Source organism: Nerophis lumbriciformis, linkage group LG21 (genome assembly GCF_033978685.3).
Source record: "Nerophis lumbriciformis linkage group LG21, RoL_Nlum_v2.1, whole genome shotgun sequence".
Lineage (NCBI taxonomy): Eukaryota > Metazoa > Chordata > Actinopteri > Syngnathiformes > Syngnathidae > Nerophis > Nerophis lumbriciformis.
The window spans coordinates 4,236,593-4,263,112 of NC_084568.2; the positions used below are offsets into that span (position 1 = coordinate 4,236,593).

General features: G+C 38.3%; 2 protein-coding genes across 3 annotated transcripts in view; both read right to left on the reverse strand.

Annotated features, from left to right (window-relative positions):
- Positions 1-7,098, reverse strand: part of eepd1 (endonuclease/exonuclease/phosphatase family domain containing 1) — a 58,549-nt gene extending 51,451 nt beyond the window's left edge. Inside the window, exon 1 of one of the 2 annotated variants that reach the window (XM_061983235.1) lies at positions 6,768-7,098. The gene's annotated coding sequence lies outside the window, so the exon portion shown is untranslated. The remainder of the gene's footprint in view (positions 1-6,767) is intronic. The other variant, XM_061983236.1, reaches the window with a different exon arrangement.
- A 14,654-nt stretch (positions 7,099-21,752) lies between these two features.
- lrrc3b (leucine rich repeat containing 3B) lies at positions 21,753-24,287 on the reverse strand. Its single transcript, XM_061983470.2, has one exon. The coding sequence runs from the start codon at positions 23,805-23,807 to the stop codon at positions 23,025-23,027; it is 783 nt and encodes a 260-aa protein (XP_061839454.1). The 5' UTR covers positions 23,808-24,287; the 3' UTR covers positions 21,753-23,024.
- Positions 24,288-26,520: the final 2,233 nt, after the last annotated feature.

The following is a 26,520-nucleotide window of genomic DNA, read 5'->3' on the forward strand; positions in this document are numbered from 1 at the left end:
TATCATTATTAGTATCAACATCAATACAAATATCATTATAACCATATTAGTATCGATATTAATCGTATTATTAGTATCAATACCATTATCAGGATATTAATATTAGTATAAATACTAGTATCATTATATTAATATTAGTATAAATACTATTATCATTATATTAATATAAGTATCAATATCAATACCATTATCATGATATCATTATTAGTATCAACATCAATACAAATATCATTATAACCATATTAGTATCGATATTAATCGTATGAATATTAGTATCAATACCATTATCAGGATATTAATATTAGTATCAATACTATTATCATTATATTAATATAAGTATCAATATCAATACCATTATCATGATATCATTATTAGTATCAACATCAATACAAATACCATTATAACCATATTAGTATCGATATTAATCGTATTAATATTAGTATCAATACCATTATCATGATATTAATATTAGTATCAATACTATTATCATTATATTAATATAAGTATCAATATCAATACCATTATCATGATATCATTATTAGTATCAACATCAATACAAATATCATTATAACCATATTAGTATCGATATTAATCGTATTAATATTAGTATCAATACCATTATCATAATATTAATATCAATACTATTATCATTATATTAATATAAGTATCAATATCAATACCATTATCATGATATCATTATTAGTATCAACATCAATACAAATATCATTATAACCATATTAGTATCGATATTAATCGTATTAATATTAGTATCAATACCATTATCAGGATATTAATATTAGTATCAATACTATTATCATTATATTAATATAAGTATCAATATAAATACCATTATCATGATATCATTATTAGTATCAACATCAATACAAATATCATTATAACCATATTAGTATCGATATTAATCATATTAATATTAGTATCAATACCATTATCATGATATTAATATTAGTATCAATACTATTATCATTATATTAATATAAGTATCAATATCAATACCATTATCATGATATCATTATTAGTATCAACATCAATACAAATATCATTATAACCATATTAGTATCGATATTAATCGCATTAATATTAGTATCAATACCATTATCAGGATATTAATATTAGTATAAATACTAGTATCATTATATTAATATAAGTATCAATATCAATACCATTATCAAGATATTATTATTAGTATCAACATCAATACAAATATCATTATAACCATATTAGTATCGATATTAATCGTATTAATATTAGTATCAATACCATTATCATAATATTAATATCAATACTATTATCATTATATTAATATAAGTATCAATATCAATACCATTATCATGATATCATTATTAGTATCAACATCAATACAAATATCATTATAACCATATTAGTATCGATATTAATCGTATTAATATTAGTATCAATACCATTATCATAATATTAATATTAGTATCAATACTATTATCATTATATTAATATAAGTATCAATATCAATACCATTATCATGATATCATTATTAGTATCAACATCAATACAAATATCATTATAACCATATTAGTATCGATATTAATCGTATTAATATTAGTATCAATACCATTATCAGGATATTAATATTAGTATAAATACTAGTATCATTATATTAATATAAGTATCAATATCAATACCATTATCAAGATATTATTATTAGTACCAACATCAATACAAATATCATTATAACCATATTAGTATCGATATTAATCGTATTAATATTAGTATCAATACCATTATCAGGATATTAATATTAGTATAAATACTAGTATCATTATATTAATATAAGTATCAATATCAATACCATTATCAAGATATTATTATTAGTATCAACACCAATACAAATATCATTATAACCATATTAGTAATAAAATACACTATTTTTAGGTGTAAACATACAAAATTAGCTAAAAAGCTAGCGTAAAATTTTAGCATGCTAACATTATCAAGCTAATATGCGAGATGCTGCATTACTTTCAAAATGGCGGCAAGCATTAAAATTCATTATTTTTAGGTTTAAACATAAAAAAAATGAGCAAATAAAGCGTTAACATGCTAACGTTGATAAATGATAAATATGGCAGCCCTAATAAAAATAATAAATAAACAATAAAAAATTCCTGTGGAAATTTTGATAGGCCTGCTACGTCTTTAGATGGCGCCAACTATCCAAATTAATGATTTTTACATAAAAAAATGCAAAAAAACAAGCATACAACGTTAGCATTCTAACATTAGCATGTGAGCATAGTTTAAATTAGTGTACTTGTAAGGTGGCGCCAAGTAATAAAATGCACTATTTTTAGGGTGTAAACATACAAAATTAGATAAAAAGCTAGCGTAAAATTTTAGCATGCTAACATTATCGTGCTAATATGCGAGAAGGTGGCATATTTCCAAAATGGCGCTAAGCATTAAAATTCATTATTTTTAGGTTTAAACATAGAAAATTTGCAAATAAAGCGTTAATATGCTAAAGTTAGCATGATAAATGTGGCAGCCCTAATAAAAATAATAAACAATAAAACATTTCTGTGGAAATTTTGATAGGCCTGCTACGTCCTTAGATCGCGCCAACTATCCAAATTAATGATTTTTAGGTTTTCACATAAAAAAATGCAAAAAAACAAGCAAACCACGTTAGCATTGTAACATTAGCATGTGAGCATAGTTGAAACTAGTGTACTTGTAAGGTGGCGCCAAGTAATAAAATGCACTATTTTTAGGTGTAAACATACAAAATTAGCTAAAAAGCTAGCGTAAAATTTTAGCATGCTAACATTATCGTGCTAATATGCGAGAAGCTGGCATATTTCCAAAATGGCGCCAAGCATTAAAATTCATTATTTTTAGATTTAAACATAAAAAAATGAGCAAATAAAGCGTTAACATGCTAACGTTAGCATGATAAATATGGCAGCCCTAATAAAAATAATAAATAAACAATAAAAAATTCCTGTGGAAATTTTGATAGGCCTGCTACGTCCTTAGATGGCGCCAACTATCCAAATTAATGATTTTTAGGTTTTCACATAAAAAAAAATGCAAAAAAACAAGCATACAACGTTAACATTCTAACATTAGCATGAGAGCATAGGTTTAATTAGTGTACTTGTAAGGTGGCGCCAAGTAATAAAATGCACTATTTTTAGGTGTAAACATACAAAATTAGCTAAAAAGCTAGTGTAAAATTTTAGCATGCTAACTTTATCGTGCTAATATACGAGATGCTGGCATACTTTAAAAATGGCGTCAAGCATTAAAATAATTATTTTTAGGTTTAAACAAAAAAAATTAGCAAATAAAGCGTTAACATGCTAATGTTAGCATGATAAATATGGCAGCCCTAATAAGAAATAAGAAATAAATGGGAAATTTTGATAGACCTGCTACGTCCCTAAATGGCGCTCAGTACCCAAATGAATGATTTTTAGGTTTTCACATAAAAAAATGCAAAAAAAACCAAGATAACAACGTTAGCATTCTAACATTAGCATGTGAGCATAGTTTAAATTAGTGTACTTGTAAGGTGGCGCCAAGTAATAAAATGCACTATTTTTAGGGTGTAAACATACAAAATTAGCTAAAAAGCTAGTGTAAAATTTTAGCATGCTAACATTATCGTGCTAATATGCGAGAAGCTGGCATACTTTTAAAATGGTGCCAAGCATTAAAATTCATTATTTTTAGGTTTAAACATAAAAAATGTGCAAATAAAGCGTTAACATGCTAATGTTAGCATGATCAATGTGGCACCCCTAATAACAATAATAAATAAATATTTTAAAAAATCCTGCGGAAATTTTGATAGGCCTGCTACGTCCCTCGATGGCGCCAAGTATCCAAATTAATGATTTTTATGTTTTCACATTGAAAAATAGCTAAAAACAAGCATTAAACTATAGTTTTAGTGTACTTGTAAGGTGGCGCCAAGCGCCAAAAAAAATGCAAAAAAAACAAAATAACAACGTTAGCATTCTAACATTAGCATGTGAGCATAGTTTAAATTAGTGTACTTGTAAGGTGATGCCAAGTAATAAAATGCACTATTTTTAGGGTGTAAACATACAAAATTAGCTAAAAAGCTAGCGTACAATTTTAGCATGCTAACATTATCGTGCTAATATGCGAGAAGCTGGCATATTTTCAAAATGGCGCCAAGCATTAAAATGCATTATTTTTAGGTTTAAACATAAAAAAAATTGCAAATAAAGCGTTAATATGCTAAAGTTAGCATGATAAATGTGGCAGCCCTAATAAAAATAATAAACAATAAAAAAATTCTGTGGAAATTTTGATAGGCCTGCTACGTCCTTAGATGGCGCCAACTATCCAAATTATTGATTTTTAGGTTTTCACATAAAAAAAATGCAAAACAACAAGCATACAACGTTAGCATTCTAACATTAGCATGTGAGCATAGTTGAAACTAGTGTACTTGTAAGGTGGCGCCAAGTAATAAAATGCACTATTTTTAGGTGTAAACATACAAAATTAGCTAAAAGGCTAGCGTAAAATTTTAGCATGCTAACATTATCAAGCTAAAAAGCTAGCGTACAATTTTAGCATGCTAACATTATCAAGCTAATATGCGAGAAGCTGGCATTCAAAATGGCGCCAAGTACCCAAATGAATGATTTTTAGGTTTTCACATAAAAAAATGCAAAAAAAACAAACATAAACCGTTAGCATTCTAACATTAGCATGTGAGCATAAGTTAAATTAGTGTACTTCTAAGGTGGCGCCAAGCAATAAAATGCACTATTTTTAGGTGTAAACATACAAAATTAGCTAAAAAGCTCGCGTACAATTTCAGCATGCTAACATTATCAAGCTAATATGCAAAAAGCTGGCATTCTAAATGGCGCCAAGTACCCAAATGAATGATTTTTAGGTTTTCACATTAAAAAAATGCAAAAAAAACAAGCATAAAACGTTAGCATTCTAACATTAGCATGTGAGCATAGGTTAAATTAGTGTACTTCTAAGGTGGCGCCAAGCAATAAAATGCACTATTTTTAGGGTGTAAACATACAAAATTAGATAAAAAGCTAGCGTACAATTTTAGCATGCTAACATTATCAAGCTAATATGCGAGAAGCTGGCATTCTAGATGGCGCTAAGTACCCAAATGAATGATTTTTAGGTTTTCACATAAAAAAATGCAAAAAAAACAAGCATAAAACGTTAGCATTCTAACATTAGCATGTGAGCATAGGTTAGATTAGTGTACTTGTAAGGTGACGCCAAGCAATAAAATGCACTATTTTTAGGGTGTAAACATACAAAATTAGCTAAAAAGCTAGTGTAAAATTTTAGCATGCTAACATTATCGTGCTAATATGCGAGAAGCTGGCATACTTTCAAAATGGCGCCAAGCATTAAAATTCATTATTTTTAGGTTTAAACATAAACAATTAGCAAATAAAGCGATAACATGCTAATGTTAGCATGATAAATATGGTTCCCCTAATAAAAATAATAAATAAATACAAAAAAATTCCTGCGGAAATTTTGATAGGCCTGCTACATCCCTCGATGGTGCCAAGTATCCAAATTAACTACATCCCTCGATGGTGCCAAGTATCCAAATTAATGATTTTTAGGTTTTCACATTGAAAAATAGCTAAAAACAAACATAAAACTATAGTTTTAGTGTACTTGTAAGGTGGCGCCAAGTAATAAAATGCTCTATTTTTAGGTGTATAAATACAAAATTAGCTAAAAAGCTAGCGTACAATTTTAGCATGCTAACATTATCAAGCTAATATGCGAGAAGCTGCCATTCAAAATGGCGCCAAGTACCCAAATGAATGCTTTTTAGGTTTTCACATAAAAAAAAATGCAAAAAAACAAGCATAAAACGTTAGCATTCTAACATTAGCATGTGAGCATAGGTTAAATTAGTGTACTTCTAAGGTGGCGCCAAGTAATAAAATGCACTATTTTTAGGTGTAAACATACAAAATTAACTAAAAAGCTAGTGTAAAATTTTAGCATGCTAACTTTATCGTGCTAATATACGAGATGCTTACCCAAATGAATGATTTTTAGGTTTTCACATAAAAAAAATGCAAAAAAAACAAGCATAAAACGTTAGCATTCTAACATTAGCATGTGAGCATAGGTTAAATTAGTGTACTTCTAAGGTGGCGCCAAGTATTAAAGTGCACTATTTTTAGGTGTAAATACACAAAATTTGCTAAAAAAAAAGCTAGCATAAAACATTAGCATGCTAACATTACCGTGCTAACATGAGCGAAACTGGCATTCTTTTCAAAATTCACAATTTTTAAGTTTAAACTTGCAAAATTAGCAAATAAAGCGCTAACGTTAGCGTGATCATACGAGAGAAATGGCAACATTCTCGCAACGTTAGCATCTATTCACTACATGTGCCTGTAATTAATACAAACGACCAATTATCTACCACTCCAAAATAATCCGCCGACAAACTAACTACTTGTTTCTTGTCACATCTCGGACGTTTCTTGATAGTTTTATCAAAATCCGAAGTGGCTGGGGAGAGGGAAGTCTGGGCTTCTCTGCTTAGGCTGCTGCCCCCGCGACCCGACCTCGGATGGATGAATGGATGGAACTTCTTGAGCTATGTTTCTTGCTAACTAACTAACTAACTAACAGACAAAATCCAGCTATGAATAAGTGATACCAACAGGTATCGATACCGGTTGATATTGGTGATCATCAAATTGCAAACATAATCATACCAATTAGTTGTCTGTCAGGGTCACAGTGCGGCGTTAAAAGGATTAAAATCTGGATAAAGAAACTCCTTAATAAACTCAAAAGATATCTTGATCCTACCAAGCAGCAGACAGGGTCCCAGTGCGTTTTATATATGGATTAAAAACTGCATAAAAATGTCATAAATTCTTCTTTGCAGGTGATGCGGGTATTTTAGCAGTTAAAGTGATTAAAAAGATATCCTTAATAAATTCTCCTTTGCCGGAGACAAGAGTCAAAGTGTGGCGTTTTAAAGAAAAGAAGCCGGATAAACAAACTTTGATCCTGACATGTTAGCTTAATGTCACGCTGCTACCTTTGCTCTCACACGCTACCGGAAAACACCACGATTGCTTTTCAAAATAAAGTACAACAGAACAAACAAACCGCTCCCAAGGTAAATTTTGTATTATTATGTTAATCCCAGCGAGGTTAGGTCAGAAGATAAATGTTAATCTGTCGTTTGCACATTGTATCTACAAGGCAGATAGTACATTTTAAAATCCAGTACGGTCTTATTTTGAAATCGCATAGTTTTGCTGTGTGTGGTTGCAATGTATGCGCTTTGTGTGTCAACAACAGAGTGAATTATTAGCTGTGTATTCGATCATCTTCATTTTAACGCATTTGTTGAGAAATACATTTTATTTACTCAACACTTTAAGGCATGTAATATCTGTGCAGGTAGTTTGTATGCAGCAGTGGTGTCCAAAGTCTGGCACAGGGGTCAATTTTTGTCTTTTAATGGCCCTCAAAATGTTCTGAAAACTAATCAAATTCCTTAATAATCAGATGTACTAGATATAACACTAAACAATGTTTGCTTTGCAACATATAACACAAAAGATAAGATAATATTGATATATGAAGAAATGTAATCCACTTTAAAACCCTTCCATCCATCTTCTTCCGCTTATCCGAGGTCGGGTCGCGGGGGCAGCAGCCTAAGCAGGGAAGCCCAGACTTCAATCAATCAATCAATCAATCAATCAATCAATGTTTATTTATATAGCCCTAAATCACAAGTGTCTCAAAGGGCTGCACAAGCCACAATGACATCCTCGGTACAAAGCCCACATAAGGGCAAGGAAAAACTCACCCCAGTGGGACGTCGATGTGAATGACTATGAGAAACCTTGGAGAGGACCGCATATGTGGGTAACCCCCCCCCCCCCCCCCCTCTAGGGGAGACCGAAAGCAGGGCCTGCCCGTGGCATAGGCCGTATAGGCAAATGCTAAGGGCGCCGTCCATGAGGGGGCGCCACGCCAGTGCCACAAATGTTGGAGAAAAAAAAAGAAAAGAAAAAAAGTTGGTACTATTATTTCTAAATACAAAAAATAATCCCACGTTAATTAAAATGCAAAGTAAAGCCTATTTAATAGAAATATTATTTGTTACAAGTTATTACGCCCCCTCTCCCCCCGCACGGTGCGCCCCCTCCCTTCCCGTATCATGACTCTTTTTGGACGTCACCACATCAAAAAATCAACACAAGATGTCAAAACGGCCAAAACTGTCAGGTGCCCAGGGAAGAAAAAAGAGAAAAGAAGAGGAGGAGAAACGAGAAAAGACAGAGGTAGCAGGTAGGTGAGCCGAACATGAAATTATTTGTCTGTTACAGAATGTGATAGTAACCCGGCTTTTTAGCATTAAGCTAATGTCACATGATTCGGCAATTGCCAATCAATAAATAGCTAGTTATGTTTTAATGTCGGGTTAATATTGTGGAGGGGCTAAATTGTTATGGAAAATAATAATGTAACGTTAGGTAATTACAGTACTCCCACCTTACATTCCTCAGGGACATTTGTATTAGATCTTTTAAGCAGCTGTTTTTTGTTTACATTGTTATTGCCTTCTGGTTAGCTAATGTTTGCCCTGCAGGTAATAGTCACTTTTCCACCCCTTTATATATTAGGTATAGTTGTAAGTAAAAAAAAAAAAAAGGTCAAAGACAAAGCTATTCGGTTTCTTGTGAGTGTATACACTTCACTGCCGATGTGGGGGGGCGCCACCTAAAATCTTGCCTAGGGCGCCAGATTGGTTAGGGCCGGGCCTGACCGAAAGCAATGGATGTCGAGTGGGTCTGACATAATATTGTGAGAGTCCAGTCCATAGTGGATCCAACATAATAGTAAGAGTCCAGTCCATAGTGGGGCCAGCAGGACACCATCCCGAGCGGAGACGGGTCAGCGGCGCAGAGATGTTCCCAGTCGATGCACAGGCGAGCGGTCCACCCCGGGTCCCGACTCTGGACAGCCAGCACTTCATCCATGGCCACCGGACCTGTGCCCCCCCCCCCCTCCACAAGGAATAGGGGAGCAGAGGAGAAAAGAAAAGAAACGGCAGATCAACTGGTCTAACAGGGGGGCTATTTAAAGGCTAGAGTATACAAATGAGTTTTAAGATGGGACTTAAATGCTTCTACTGAGGTAGCATCTCTAATTGTTACCGGGAGGGCATTCCATAGTACTGGAGCCCCAATAGAAAACGCTCTATAGCCCGCAGACTTTTTTTGGGCTCTGGGAATCACTAATAAGCCGGAGTTCTTTGAACGCAGATTTCTTGCCGGGACATATGGTACTATGCAATCGACAAGATAGGACGGAGCTAGACCGTGTAGTATTTTATACGTAAGTAGTAAAACTTTAAAGTCACATCTTAAGTGCACAGGAAGCCAGTGCAGGTGAGCCAGTATAGGTATATATGTATGTATATATGTATATAAGGTATATACAGTATAGGCGTAATATGATCAAACTTTCTTGTTCTTGTCAAAAGTCTAGCAGCCGCATTTTGTACCAATTGTAGTCTTTTAATGCTAGACATAGGGAGACCCGAAAATAATACGTTACAGTAGTCGAGACGAGACGTAACGAACGCATGAATAATGATCTCAGCGTCGCTAGTGGATAAAATAGAACGAATTTTAGCGATATTACGGAGATGAAAGAAGGCCGTTTTAGTAACACTCTTAATGTGTGACTCAAAGGAGAGAGTTGGGTGGAAGATAATACCCAGATTCTTTACTGATTCGCCTTGTGTAATTGTTTGGTTGTCAAATGTTAAGGTGGTATTATTAAATAAATGTCGATGTTTAGCAGGACCGATAATCAGCATTTCCGTTTTCTTGGCGTTGAGTTGCAAGAAGTTAGCGGACATCCATTGTTTAATTTCATTAAGACACGCCTCCAGCTGACTACAATCCGGCGTGTTGGTCAGCTTTAGGGGCATGTAGAGTTGGCTGTCATCAGCATAACAATGAAAGCTAACACCGTATTTGCGTATGATGTCGCCTAGCGGCAGCATGTAAATACTAAAGAGTGCAGGGCCAAGAACCGAACCCTGAGGAACTCCGCACGTTACCTTAACATAGTCCGAGGTCACATTATTATGGGAGACGCACTGCATCCTGTCAGTAAGATAAGAGTTAAACCACGACAAAGCTAAGTCTGACATACCAATACGTGTTTTGATACGCTCTAATAAAATATTATGATCGGCGGTATCGAAAGCAGCGCTAAGATCAAGAAGCAGCAACATAGATGACTTCCCTCTCCCCAGCCACTTCAAAACCCTTCCTTCTAGCTCATTTATATTAGATATTTTTTGGTGTACATTTTGCATAAATGTAGCTCCACATCACATGTATAACCCCTCTGCTGAGTCTGTCTGCCATATATGAATAATGTGCTGACGTGACATGTTGGTTGACAAACAGACACACCTATCCCTGGTTGACAATCAGACACATCTGTCTCCATTTAAAAATTGGACATACCTGTCCCTGGTTAACAACCAGACAGACTCACCTCTGGTTGACAATCAAACACACCTGTCCCCGGTTGACAATCAGACACATCTGTCCCTGGTTAAAGTTAAAGTTAAAGTACCACTAGCAGAAATCATTAAAAAAACGAAACTCAAGTTGACAATAAAAAGTTGTTGTCGCAATTGTTGGATATGACTTTAAAGCATAACCAAGCATGCATCACTATAGCTCTTGTCTCAAAGTAGGTGTACTTTCACCACCTGTCACATGACGCCCTGACTTATTTGGACTTTTTTGCCGTTTTCCTGTGTGTAGTGTTTTACTTCTTGTGTTGCGCTCCTATTTTGGTGGCTTTTTCTCTCTTTTTTGGTATTTTCCTGTAGCAGTTTCATGTCTTCCTTTGAGCGATATTTCCCGCATCTACTTTGTTTTAGCAATCAAGAATATTTCAGTTGTTTTTGTGTCTTGGACTTAGAATGGTCAGATCTCGTCATAGACTAAGACTAGTTGGATCTAGTCTTAGACAGATTGGTCACATATAGTAGTATACTGGTCAGATCTAGTCTTAGATTGGTCAGATATAGTCTGAGACAGGTCAGATATAGTCTTGGACTTGGATTGGTTAGATCTAGTATGAGACTTAAATTGGCCACATCTAGTCTTAGACATATATTTGTCAGATCTAGTCAGACTTAGATTGGTCAAATCTTGTCTTGGACTTAGAATGGTCAGATCTCGTCATAGACTAAGATTAGTTGGATCTAGTCTTAGACAGATTGGTCACATCTAGTAGTATACTGGTCAGAGCTAGTCTTAGATTGGTCAGATATAGTCTGAGACAGGTCAGATATAGTCTTGGACTTGAATTGGTTAGATCTAGTATGAGACTTAAATTGGTCACATCTAGTCTTAGACATAGATTTGTCAGATCTAGTCAGACTTAGATTGGTCAAATCTTGTCTTGGACTTAGAATGGTCAGATCTCATCATAGACTAAGATTAGTTGGATCTAGTCTTAGACAGATTGGTCACAAATAGTAGTATACTGGTCAGATCTAGTCTTAGATTGGTCAGATATAGTCTGAGACAGGTCAGATATAGTCTTGGACTTGGATTGGTTAGATCTAGTATGAGACTTAAATTGGTCACATCTAGTCTTAGACATAGATTTGTCAGATCTAGTCGGACTTAGGTTGGTCAAATCTTGTCTTGGACTTAGAATGGTCAGATCTCGTCATAGACTAAGATTAGTTGGATGTAGTCTTAGACAGATTGGTCACATATAGTAGTATACTGGTCAGATCTAGTCTTAGATTGGCCAGATATAGTCTGAGACAGGTCAGATATAGTCTTGGACTTGGATTGGTTAGATGTAGTATGAGACTTAAATTGGTCACATCTAGTCTTAGACATAGATTTGTCAGATCTAGTCAGACATAGATTGGTCAAATCTTGTCTTGGACTTAGAATGGTCAGATCTCGTCATAGACTAAGATTAGTTGGATCTAGTCTTAGACAGATTGGTCACAAATAGTAGTATACTGGTCAGATCTAGTCTTAGATTGATCAGATATAGTCTGAGACAGGTCAGATATAGTCTCGGACTTGGATTGGTTAGATCTAGTATGAGACTTAAATTGGTCACATCTAGTCTTAGACATAGATTTGTCAGATCTAGTCAGACATAGATTGGTCAAATCTTGTCTTGGACTTAGAATGGTCAGATCTCGTCATAGACTATAAGATTAGTTGGATCTAGTCTTAGACAGATTGGTCACATATAGTAGTATACTGGTCAGATCTAGTCTGAGATTGGTCAGATATAGTCTGAGACAGGTCAGATATAGTCTTGGACTTGGATTGGTTAGATCTAGTATGAGACTTAAATTGGTCACATCTCGTCTTAGACATAGATTTGTCAGATCTAGTCAGACATAGATTGGTCAAATCTTGTCTTGGACTTAGAAGGGTCAGATCTCGTCAGACTTAGATTGGTCAAATCTTGTCTTGGACTTAGAAGGGTCAGATCTCGTCATAGACTAAGATTAGTTGGATCTAGTCTTAGACAGATTGGTCACATCTAGTAGTATACTGGTCAGATCTAGTCTTAGATTGGCCAGATATAGTCTGAGACAGGTCAGATATAGTCTCGGACTTGGATTGGGTAGATCTAGTATGAGGCTTAAATTGGTCACATCTAGTCTTAGACATAGATTTGTCAGATCTAGTCAGACTTAGATTGGTCAAATCTTGTCTTGGACTTAGAAGGGTCAGATCTCGTCAGACTTAGATTGGTCAAATCTTGTCTTGGACTTAGAAGGGTCAGATCTCGTCATAGACTAAGATTAGTTGGATCTAGTCTTAGACAGATTGGTCACAAATAGTAGTATACTGGTCAGATCTAGTCTTAGATTGGCCAGATATAGTCTGAGACAGGTCAGATATAGTCTTGGACTTGGATTGGTTGGATGTAGTATGAGACTTAAATTGGTCACATCTAGTCTTAGACATAGATTTGTCAGATCTAGTCAGATTTAGATTAGTCAAATCTTGTCTTGGACTTAGAATGGTCAGATCTCGTCATAGACTAAGATTAGTTGGATCTATTCTTAGACAGATTGGTCACATCTAGTAGTATACTGGTCAGATCTAGTCTTAGATTGGCCAGATATAGTCTGAGACAGGTCAGATATAGTCTTGGACTTGGATTGGTTAGATCTAGTATGAGACTTAAATTGGTCACATCTAGTCTTAGACTTAGATTTGTCAGATCTAGTCAGACTTAGATTGGTCAAATCTTGTCTTGGACTTAAAATGGTCAGATCTCGTCATAGACTATAAGATTAGTTGGATCTAGTCTTAGACAGATTGGTCACAAATAGTAGTAGATCTAGTCTTAGATTGGCCAGATATAGTCTGAGACAGGTCAGATATAGTCTCAGACTTGGATTGCTTAGATCCAGTATGAGACTTAACATGGTCACATCTAGTCTTAGACATAGATTTGTCAGATCTAGTCAGACTTAGATTGGTCAAATCTTGTCTTGGACTTAGAAGGGTCAGATCTCGTCAGACTTAGATTGGTCAAATCTTGTTTTGGATTTAGAATGGTCAGATCTCGTCATAGATTAAGATTAGTTGGATCTAGTCTTAGACAGATTGGTCACATATAGTAGTATACTGGTCAGATCTAGTCTGAGATTGGTCAGATATAGTCTGAGACAGGTCAGATATAGTCTTGGACTTGGATTGGTTAGATCTAGTATGAGACTTAAATTGGTCACATCTAGTCTTAGACATAGATTTGTCAGATCTAGTCATACTTAGATTGGTCAAATCTTGTCTTGGACTTAGAAGGGTCAGATCTCGTCATAGCCTAAGATTAGTTGGATCTATTCTTAGACAGATTGGTCACATATAGTAGTATACTGGTCAGATCTAGTCTGAGATTGGTCAGATATAGTCTGAGACAGGTCAGATATAGTCTTGGACTTGGATTAGTTAGATCTAGTATGAGACTTAAATTGGTCACATCTAGTCTTAGACATAGATTTGTCAGATCTAGTCATACTTAGATTAGTCAAATCTTGTCTTGGACTTAGAAGGGTCAGATCTCGTCATAGACTAAGATTAGTTGGATCTATTCTTAGACAGATTGGTCACATATAGTAGTATACTGGTCAGATCTAGTCTGAGATTGGTCAGATATAGTCTGAGACAGGTCAGATATAGTCTTGGACTTGGATTGGTTAGATCTAGTATGAGTCTTAAATTGGTCACATCTAGTCTTAGACATAGATTTGTCAGATCTAGTCAGACTTAGATTGGTCAAATCTTGTCTTGGACTTAGAATGGTCAGATCCCGTCATAGACTAAGATTAGTTGGATCTAGTCTTAGACAGATTGGTCACATCTAGTAGTATACTGGTCAGATCTAGTCTTAGATTGGCCAGATATAGTCTGAGACAGGTCAGATATAGTCTCGGACTTGGATTGGTTAGATCTAGTATGAGACTTAAATTGGTCACATCTAGTCTTAGACTTAGATTTGTCAGATCTAGTCAGACTTAGATTGGTCAAATCTTGTCTTGGACTTAGAATGGTCAGATCTCGTCATAGACTAAGATTAGTTGGATCAAGTCTTAGACAGATTGGTCACATCTAGTAGTATACTGATCAGATCTAGTCTTAGATTGGCCAGATATAGTCTGAGACAGGTCAGATATAGTCTTGGACTTGGATTGGTTAGATCTAGTATGAGACTTAAATTGGTCACATCTCGTCTTAGACATAGATTTGTCAGATCTAGTCAGACTTTGATTGGTCAAATCTTGTCTTGGACTTAGACTGGTCAGATCTCGTCATAGACTAAGATTAGTTGGATCTAGTCTTAGACAGATTGGTCACATATACTAGTGCACTGGTCAGAGCTAGTCTTATATTGGTCAGATATAGTCTGAGACAGGTCAGATATAGTCTTGGACTTGGATTGGTTAGATGTAGTATGAGACTTAAATTGGTCACATCTAGTCTTAGACTTAGATTTGTCAGATCTAGTCAGACTTAGATTGGTCAAATCTTGTATTGGACTTAGAATGGTCAGATCTCGTCATAGACTAAGATTAGTTGGATCTAGTCTTAGACAGATTGGTCACAAATAGTAGTATACTGGTCAGATCTAGTCTTAGATTGGTCAGATTTAGTCTGAGACAGGTCAGATATAGTCTCGGACTTGGATTGGTTAGATCTAGTATGAGACTTAAATTGGTCACATCTAGTCTTAGACATAGATTTGTCAGATCTAGTCAGACATAGATTGGTCAAATCTTGTCTTGGACTTAGAAGGGTCAGATCTGGTCATAGACTAAGATTAGTTGGATCTAGTCTTAGACAGATTGGTCACAAATAGTAGTAGATCTAGTCTTAGATTGGTCAGATATAGTCTGAGACAGGTCAGATATAGTCTTGGACTTGAATTGGTTGGATCTAGTATGAGACTTAAATTGGTCACATCTCGTCTTAGACATAGATTTGTCAGATCTAGTCAGACTTAGATTGGTCAAATCTTGTCTTGGACTTAAAATGGTCAGATCTTGTCTTAGACTAAGATTAGTTGGGTCTAGTCTTAGACAGATTGGACACATCTAGTAGTATACTGGTCAGATCTAGTCTTAGATTGGTCAGATATAGTCTGAGACAGGTCAGATATAGTCTTGGACTTGGATTGGTTAGATCTAGTATGAGACTTAAATTGGTCACATCTACCGGTAGTCTTAGACATAGATTGCTCAAATCTGGTCTTGGACTTAGAAGGGTCAGATCTCGTCAGACTTGGATTGGTCAAATCTTGTCTTGGACTTAGAATGGTCAGATCTCGTCATAGACTAAGATTAGTTGGATCTAGTCTTAGACAGATTGGTCACATCTAGTAGTATACTGGTCAGATCTAGTCTTATATTGGCCAGATATAGTCTGAGACAGGTCAGATATAGTCTCGGACTTGGATTGGTTAGATCTAGTATGAGACTTAAATTGGTCACATCTCGTCTTAGACATAGATTTGTCAGATCTAGTCAGACTTAGATTGGTCAAATCTTGTCTTGGACTTAGAATGGTCAGATCTCGTCATAGACTAAGATTAGTTGGATCTAGTCTTAGACAGATTGGTCACATATAGTAGTATACTGGTCAGATCTAGTCTTAGATTGGCCAGATATAGTCTGAGACAGGTCAGATATAGTCTCGGACTTGGATTGGTTAGATCTAGTATGAGACAGGTCAGATATAGTCCTGGACTTGGATTGGTTAGATCTAGTATGAGACTTAAATTGGTCACATCTAGTCTTAGACATAGATTTGTCAGATCTAGTCATACTTAGATTGGTCAAATCTTGTCTTGGACTTAGACTGGTCAGATCTCGTCATAGACTAAGATTAGTTGGATCTAGTCTTAGACAGATTGGTCACATATACTAGTGCACTGGTCAGAGCTAGTCTTATATTGGTCAGATATAGTCTGAGACAGGTCAGATATAGTCTTGGACTTGGATTGGTTAGATGTAGTATGAGACTTAAATTGGTCACATCTAGTCTTAGACTTAGATTTGTCAGATCTAGTCAGACTTAGATTGGTCAAATCTTGTATTGGACTTAGAATGGTCAGATCTCGTCATAGACTAAGATTAGTTGGATCTAGTCTTAGACAGATTGGTCACATCTAGTAGTATACTGGTCAGATCTAGTCTTAGATTGGTCAGATATAGTCTGAGACAGGTCAGATATAGTCTCGGACTTGAATTGGTTGGATTTAGTATGAGACTTAAATTGGTCACATCTAGTCTTAGACTTAGATTTGTCAGATCTAGTCAGACTTAGATTGGTCAAATCTTGTCTTGGACTTAGAATGGTCAGATCTCGTCATAGACTAAGATTAGTTGGATCTATTCTTAGACAGATTGGTCACATATAGTAGTATACTGGTCAGATCTAGTCTTAGATTGGCCAGATATCGTCTGAGACAGGTCAGATATACCGGTCGTCTCAGACTTGGATTGCTTAGATCTAGTATGAGACTTAAATTGGTCACATCTAGTCTTAGACATAGATTTGTCAGATCTAGTCAGACTTAGATTGGTCAAATCTTGTCTTGGACTTAGAATGGTCAGATCTCGTCATAGACTAAGATTAGTTGGATCTAGTCTTAGACAGATTGGTCACATCTAGTAGTATACTGGTCAGATCTAGTCTTAGACTTAGATTGTGAACGACTTGATCTGATATTACTATAATGTATTATTTTATTTGTACATTTCTGCTTGCCATTTTCCCTCTTGTGGCCTATCAGTATCTCATGAACACAGATACCCTTTTACCAACCTACAGAACGGAGCGAGGGTCAGGCAGGACGTTAATCACCCGTTCAAAAAAAAGAGTCATGCTTAAAGTTGTGTAAAGTTACTGACACAAACTGCGGTTCTTCACGTACGAGCGACATCTTTATTAAAACACGACAAGGTACTGGTGAGTCTCCACGAAGAGGTGAGCTGCCATCTTTCCACAACGACGTACAGCTACAGGAAGTGCAAAAGTCCCAAAGTCGTTTCAAAGTCAAATAAAAATAAGGAGGACTTTAGACAAAAAGTCACAGAGAAATACATTTCTTTTACAAATAAAAGTATCACAAATGCTTTCGGTTTTTTGTTGTTTAAATCAAAGTGTATTAAATAAAAACAAGTATTTGAAAACAACATTTGGACCTAAATTGAATTCTTCTCTTGTTAGCCAACATTATAAGACAGGAAGGTCAAGTGTAGAAAAAGGAATATACAGGTAAAAGCCAGTAAATTAGAATATTTTGAAAAACTTGATTTATTTCAGTAATTGCATTCAAAAGGTGTAACTTGTACATTATATTTATTCATTGCACACAGACTGATGCATTCAAATGTTTATTTCATTTAATTTTGATGATTTGAAGTGGCAACAAATGAAAATCCAAAATTCCGTGTGTCACAAAATTAGAATATTACTTAAGGCTAATACAAAAAAGGGATTTTTAGAAATGTTGGCCAACTGAAAAGTATGAAAATGAAAAATATGAGCATGTACAATACTCAATACTTGGTTGGAGCTCCTTTTGCCTCAATTACTGCGTTAATGCGGCGTGGCATGGAGTCGATGAGTTTCTGGCACTGCTCAGGTGTTATGAGAGCCCAGGTTGCTCTGATAGTGGCCTTCAACTCTTCTGCGTTTTTGGGTCTGGCATTCTGCATCTTCCTTTTCACAATACCCCACAGATTTTCTATGGGGCTAAGGTCAGGGGAGTTTAGAACAGAAATACCATGGTCAGTAAACCAGGCACGGGTAGATTTTGCGCTGTGTGCAGGCGCCAAGTCCTGTTGGAACTTGAAATCTCCATCTCCATAGAGCAGGTCAGCAGCAGGAAGCATGAAGTGCTCTAAAACTTGCTGGTAGACGGCTGCGTTGACCCTGGATCTCAGGAAACAGAGTGGACCGACACCAGCAGATGACATGGCACCCCAAACCATCACTGATGGTGGAAACTTTACACTAGACTTCAGGCAACGTGGATCCTGTGCCTCTCCTGTCTTCCTCCAGACTCTGGGACCTCGATTTCCAAAGGAAATGCAAAATTTGCTTTCGTCAGAAAACATGACTTTGGACCACTCAGCAGCAGTCCAGCTTTTTTTTTTCCTTAGCCCAGGTGAGACGCTTTTCGCGCTGTTTCTTGGTCAACAGGGGCTTGACACGAGGTATGCGGCAGTTGAAACCCATGTCTTTCAAGCGTCTCTTGGTGGTGGATCTTGAAGCACTGACTCCAGCAGCTGTCCACTCCTTCTGAATCTCCCCCACATTTTTGAATGGTTTTTTTTTCACAATCTTGACCAGGGCGCGGTGATCCCTATCGCTTGTACACTTTTTCTGACCACAGTTTTTCCTTCCCTTTGCCTCTCCATTGATGTGTTTGGACACAAGAGCTCTGAGAACAGCCAGCCTCTTCAGCAATAACCTTTTGTGTCTTTCCCTCCTTGTGCAATGTGTCGATGGTTGCCTTTTGGACAGCTGTCAAATCTGAAGTCTTCCCCATGTTTGTGTAGGCTTCAGAACTGGACTGAGAGACCATTTAAAGCCCTTTGCAGGTGTTTTGAGTTAATCAGCTGATTAGTTTGTGGCACCAGGTGTCTTCAAAATTGAACCCTTACACAATATTCTAATTTTGTGACACACGGAATTTTGGATTTTCATTTGTTGCCACTTCAAATCATCAAAATTAAATGAAATAAACATTTGAATGCATCAGTCTGTGTGCAATGAATAAATATAATGTACAAGTTACACCTTTTGAATGCAATTACTGAAATAAATCAAGTTTTTCAAAATATTCTAATTTACTGGTTTTTACCTGTATATATTTTTTTAATTGACCATGTATGAAACTTGAGGCCAGTATTTGTTGACTTTAGTACTTTTTTCCACATGCCGCCTCCACATGTTTGCAAGCAAACCAAAGTGTGACAAAAAAAATAAACGATAAGAACCACTAAAATACAGAATAAGTTTGTCGTATACTTCCTGGTCATACAAGATCATGCTCCTTCTGGAAACAAACTCCCATTCTGTTTTGTCTTCTGGAAGTTTCTTTGACGCCATCCTTGAATTTGCACGGCGACAGAAAGCACTGGAAGTACAAAAGCCAAAAAGCGGTGAAGTTGTCACGTTGTGTAAATGGTAAATAAAAACAGAATACAATGATTTGCAAATCCTTTTCTACTTATTTTCAATTGAATAGACTGCAAAGACAAGATATTTAACATTCGAACTGGTAAACTTTGTTATTTTTTGACAAATATTGGCTCATTTGGAATTTGATGCCTGCGACATGTTTCAAAAAAGCTGGCACAAGTGGCAAAAAAGACTGAGAGAGTTGAGGAATGCTCATCAAAGACTTATTTGGAACATCCCACAGGTTCTCTAGTGACTCAAAGCACTTTACATAGCGAAAGCCAATATCTAAGTTACATTTAAACCGGTGTGGGTGGCACTGGGAGCAGGTGGGTAACGTGTCTTGCCCAAGGACACAACGGCAGTGACTAGGATGGCGGAAGCGGGGATCGAACCCAGAACCCTCAAGTTGCTGGCCTGGCCTCTCTACCAACCGAGCTATTCCGCCCCTCATCTATCTGCATGTGCTAGAAGATGGATGGATGGATGGAGTCAAAAGCTTACAATTGTGTGCGCGCACACACACACACACACACACACACACACACACACACACACACACACACACACACACACACACACACACACACACACACACACACACACACACACACACGCGCGCGCAAAGACAAGATATTTAACGTTCCAACTACTAAACTTTGTTATTTTTTGCAAATATTAGCTCATTTGGAATTTGAAGCCTGCCTAAATGTTTCAAAAAAGCTGGCACAAGTGGCAAAAAAGACTGAGAAAGTTGAGGAATGCTCATCAAAGACTTATTTGGAACATCCCACAGGTGAACAGGCTAATTGGGAACAGGTGGGTGCCATGATTGGGTATAAAAGCAGCTTCCATGAAATGCTCAGTCATTCACAAACAAGGACGGGGGTGAAGGTCACCACTTTGTCAACAAATGCGTGAGCAAATTGTTTAACAACAACAACATATTTCAACCGACTATTGCAAGGAATTTAGGGATTTCACCATCCACGCTCCGTAATATCATCTGGAGAAATCACTGCACGTAAAAACCGACATCAGTCAGTAAGGGATATCACCACATGGGCTGAGGAACACTTCAGAAACCCACTGTCAGTAACTACTAGAGATGCGCGGTTTGCGGGCACAACCGCGGAGTCCGTGGATTATCCGCGGATCGGGCGGATGAAATTTAAAAAAATTAGATTTTATCCGCGGGTCGGGTCGGGTCGGGCGGTTGAAATAAAAAAAAATTAGATTTTAAATAGATTCAGGCGGGTGGCAGTTAAACCAATTGGGAAATATATATACATAGTTAAATGTTGTTACCCACATACGAAAAACGAGCAGGCACCTGCTGCATATGCCACAACAGAAGAAGAAGAAAAAAAGAGATGGACACTTTTACGGAGCGGAGAAGGCCCCCGACGCCTCGCCGGGGTCCGGGACCGAGGCCCCTTCCCCCGAGAGGGCCCCACCGGGAGCCGTAGCTGAGGCGATCCGCGAGAAGGGCCCGACGCACGTCCAGGGTCACCACCGCGCCCACCGCACCGACACCCCGCCTCGTCCGCCTTCGCCGCGGCCGGCGTCACGCGCAGCAGGTAAGCAGCTTACCTGCCCGCCACCCCCGTGGCCGGGGGCCTCGTAACAGGGGTCACTCCGCGCGCTCCGCCCGCGCAGCTTACCTGCCCGCCACCCCTGTTGCCGGGGGTGCGTAACAGGGGTCACTCCGCGCGCAGTGCGCTCACGAAAGGGGTGGGGCTCACCCTGGTTGATATAGACAGCAGGACGGTGGCCATGGAAGTCGGAACCCGCTAAGGAGTGTGTAACAACCCACCTGCCGAATCAACTAGCCCTGAAAATGGATGGCGCTGGAGCGTCGGGCCCATACCCGGCCGTCGCCGGCAGCGAGACGCGCTTGGAGGTGCGCTCAGCGCGGCTCCCATATGATTGCGCACTGGTGTGCGTCTGGGTCGTGACGGCGTGGCACGCGAATGTCTGTGCTGCATTGGATCAGTCTCCTTTCTTTAACAGGCAAAAGCTTTATAACCTCACTAATGCCTTGCATCGTCTATATTAGATATATAACAACGGGCGGGTGCGGTTCTGATCAAATGTTAGGTCGGGTGGATGGCGGATGGTTGACGACTTTCTGATGCGGTTGCGGATGAAATAATTGCCTATCCGCGCATCTCTAGTAACTACAGTTGGTCGCTACATCTGTAAGTGCGAGTTAAAACTCTACTATGCAAAGCCAAAGTCATTTATCAACAACACCCAGAAACGCCGCCGATGGACTGATGCAAAACGGAAAAGTGTTCTGCGGTCTGACGAGTCCACATTTCAAATTGTTTTTGGAAACTGAGGACGTCGTGTCCTCCGGACCAAAGAGGAAAAGAACCATCCGGACTGTTCTAGGCGCAAAGTGGAAAAGCCAGCATGTGTGATGGTATGGGGGTGTATTAGTGCCCAAGACATGGGTAACTTACACATCTGTGAAGGCGCCATTAATGCTGACGTTATCATGGACGCCCCTGCTTATTTCAGCAAGACAATGCCAAGCCACATGTTACAACAGCGTGGCTTCGTAGTAAAAGAGTGCAGGTACTAGACTGGCCTACCTGTAGTCCAGACCTGTCTCCCAATGAAAATGTGTGGCGCATTATGAAGCCTAAAATACCACAACGGAGACCCCCGGACTGTTGAACAACTTAAGCTGTACATCAAGCAAGAACGGGAAAGAATTCCACTTCAAAAATGTGTCTCCTCAGTTCCCAACCCTTTACTGAGTGTTGTTAAAAGGAAAGGCCATGTGAACATGCATTTTTTGCAATGTGTTGCTGCCATTAAATTCTAAGTTCATGATTATTTGCAAAAAACAAAAGAAGTTTCTCAGTGTGAACGTTAAATATCTTGTCTTTGCAGTCTATTCAATTGAATATAAGCTGAAAAGGATTTGTTGTATTCTCTTTTTATTTACCATTTACACAACGTGACAACTTCACTGCTTTCGGATTTTGTAAAATGGCTGAAGACAGCTTGAGTGTTCAAGGTTTTAGTCCAACCATTCGGAAAAGATTACAAATCTTAACGTGTCGTTAGACCCTCATTCGGTTTCTTAAGCCGGACTGTAAATGTTGAAGCCGGGTGTGAAATTCAAGACCACGAAGACAAGTAAGACGATTACACCAGCGAGATTTCCAGAAATAAGCCTTTTATCTTCACGGGACAGTTGGAGGCTCACCCTCAGACCACAGTGCTTATGTCGTCAGCCTCTTCTGCTTTCTTGGGCTTGCTGGGAAGAGACTTGAGGTACTCCAGGTGTCGCCTGGCATCCTCCTGGTTCTGACGAACGTAATAGACCACGTATGAAATGACCATGGCGAACCAACAGAACATGGTCACCAGCATGGCGTAGTCCGTTGTCCTTTTGGTGACGTTGCAGAGATCGCCAGCCACTGCCAGGAAGGGCCGTCCCTCCTGGTCCCGAAGCTCAGAGCTCCTGCACAGAACCCGAGTGGTGGATTCGTGGTTGTGGGCCATCCCGCCGATGGCCTGCTGGAGGGCGCAGTCGCAGTGCCAGGGATTATCGTCCATGATAACGCGAGCCTTGAGGCGGGAAAAGGCCTCCCTGTGCACACTGGTGATGCGGTTATGGGACAGGTCCAGCACTTGGAGCGTTGCCTCTATGCCGCTGAACGCGCCGTCTCCGAGCGTCTCCACGGTATTGTAGGAAAGGTTGAGCTCTCTTAAAAGCCAAAGTCCGTGGAAAGCCTGATCGGGAACACTGTCTATCTGGTTGTGGTCCAGCCTCAACAAGACCGTGTCCACCGGCAGGCTGGGAGGGATCTCTTTGAGCCGGGACTGACTGCAGCTGACATTGAGCCCATGGAGGTGGAGGTCGCGCTGACAGTTGCAGCCTCTGGGACACATGCTGGCCGAAGGAAAACACAGGACCATGAGTACCAGGCTGTGGAGGAGCAGGCACATGGGGATGGAGCGTGACAGCCACAACTCTAACACAGTCATAGCGACTGGCTGTCTGCGGCATCCCGTCTGGGACCAGCACCACTGGTTCTTCAAAGACAAGTCATGGGAGACACATGCGGGCCAACTGCAGCTACTGGAGGATCAGCACAACCTGAAACCAAACAAGTCAAGATGAGGTTTGTCATCTGGAATATGACCTTGGTTGTGATCATAGGGTTGACTGCTAAGTCTTGATTACTGAGCCATGGCCAGTTATGGTTAGATTGGTCAGATCTAGCCATAGACTTAGATTGGTCAAATCTAGTATGAGACTTAGATTGGTCACATTTAGTCTTAGACTTAGATTGGTCACATTTATTCTTAGACTTAGATTCGTTACATCTTGACATAGACTTACATTCAGCATATCTAGTCAGAGACTTAAATTGGTCAAATCTTGTCTTGAACTTTGATTGATCAGATCTAGTCATAGACTAATATTTGTTGGATCTCGTCCTAAACTCAGATTGGTCACATATACTAGTACACTGGTCAGAGCTAATCTTAGATTGGTCAGATATAGTCTGAGACAAGTCAGATGTAGTCTTGGACTTGGATTGGTTAGATCTAGTATGAGACTTAAATTGGTCACATGTAGTCTTAGACATAGATTTGTCAGATCTAGTCAGACTTAGATTAGTCAAATCTTGTCTTGGACTTAGAATGGTCAGATCTCGTCACGGTAACACAGTCATAGTGACTGGCTGTCTGCGGCATCCCGTCTGGGACCAGCACCACTGGTTCTTCAAAGACAAGTCATGGGAGACACATGCGGGCCAACTGCAGCTACTGGAGGATCAGCACAACCTGAAACCAAACAAGTCAAGATGAGGTTTGTCATCTGGAATATGACCTTGGTTGTGATCATAGGGTTGACTGCTAAGTCTTGATTACTGAGCCATGGCCAGTTATGGTTAGATTGGTCACATTTAGTCTTAGACTTAGATTGGTCACATTTATTCTTAGACTTAGATGGGTCACATCTAGACATAGACTTACATTCAGCAGATCTAGTCAGAGACTTAAATTGGTCAAATCTTGTCTTGAACTTTGATTGATCAGATCTTGTCATAGACTAAGATTAGTTGGATCTAGTCTTAGACAGAGTCACATATAGTAGTACACTGGTCAGAGCTAGTCTTAGATTGGTCAGATATAGTCTGAGACAGGTCAGATATAGTCTTGGACTTGGATTGGTTAGATCTAGTATGAGACTTAAATTGGTCACATGTAGTCTTAGACTTAGATTTGTCAGATCTAGTCAGACTTAGATTAGTCAAATCTTGTCTTGGACTTAGAATGGTCAGATCTCGTCACGCTAACACAGTCATAGTGACTGGCTGTCTGCGGCATCCCGTCTGGGACCAGCACCACTGGTTCTTCAAAGACAAGTCATGGGAGACACATGCGGGCCAACTGCAGCTACTGGAGGATCAGCACAACCTGAAACCAAACAAGTCAAGATGAGGTTTGTCATCTGGAATATGACCTTGGTTGTGATGATAGGGTTGACTGCTAACTAAGTCTTGATTACTGAGCTATGGCCAACTATGGTTAGATTGGTCAGATCTAGAATGAAACTTAGATTGGTCACATCTCGTCTTAGACTTAGATTGGTCAGATCTAGCCATAGACTTAGATTGGTAAAATCTAGTATGAGACTTAGATTGGTCACATCTAGTCAACAACTTAGATTGGTCAAATCTAGTATGAGACTTAGATTGGTCACATTTAGTCTTAGACTTTGATTGGTCACATTTATTCTTAGACTTAGATTCGTTACATCTAGACATAGACTTACATTCAGCATATCTAGTCAGAGACTTAAATTGGTCAAATCTTGTCTTGAACTTTGATTGATCAGATCTAGTCATAGACTAATATTTGTTGGATCTAGTCTTAAACTTGTCTTAGATTGGTCAGATATAGTCTGAGACAGGTCAGATATAGTCTTGGACTTGGATTGGTTGGATCTAGTATGAGTCTTAAATTGGTCACATCTAGTCTTAGACTTAAATTTCTCAGATCTAGCCAGACTTAGATTAGTCCAATCTTGTCTTGGACTTAGAATGGTCAGATCTCGTCACGCTAACTCAGTCATAGTGACTGGCTGTCTGCGGCATCCCGTCTGGGACCAGCACCACTGGTTCTTCAAAGACAAGTCATGGGAGACACATGCGGGCCAACTGCAGCTACTGGAGGATCAGCACAACCTGAAACCAAACAAGTCAAGATGAGGTTTGTCATCTGGAATATGACCTTGGTTGTGATCATAGGGTTGACTAGTCTTGATTACTGAGCCATGGCCAGTTATGGTTAGATTGGTCAGATCTAGCCATAGACTTAGATTGGTCAAATCTAGTATGAGATATAGATTGGTCACATTTAGTCTTAGACTTAGATTGGTCACATTTATTCTTAGATTTCTTACATCTAGACATAGACTTACATTCAGCATATCTAGTCGGAGACTCAAATTGGTCAAATCTTGTCTTGAACTTTGATTGATCCGATCTAGTCATAGACTAATATTTGTTGGATCTAGTCTTAAACTCAGATTGGTCACATATACTAGTATACTGGTCAGAGCTAGTCTTAGATTGGTCAGATATAGTCTGAGACAAGTCAGATATAGTCTTGGACTTGGATTGGTTAGATCTAGTATGAGACTTAAATTGGTCACATCTAGTCTTAGACTTAAATTTCTCAGATC

What these genes read in the sequence shown, in the direction of transcription:
- lrrc3b (XM_061983470.2), bottom strand. Translation starts at nt 23,807, where the DNA reads ATGACTGTGTTAGAGTTGTGGCTGTCACGCTCCATCCCCATGTGCCTG.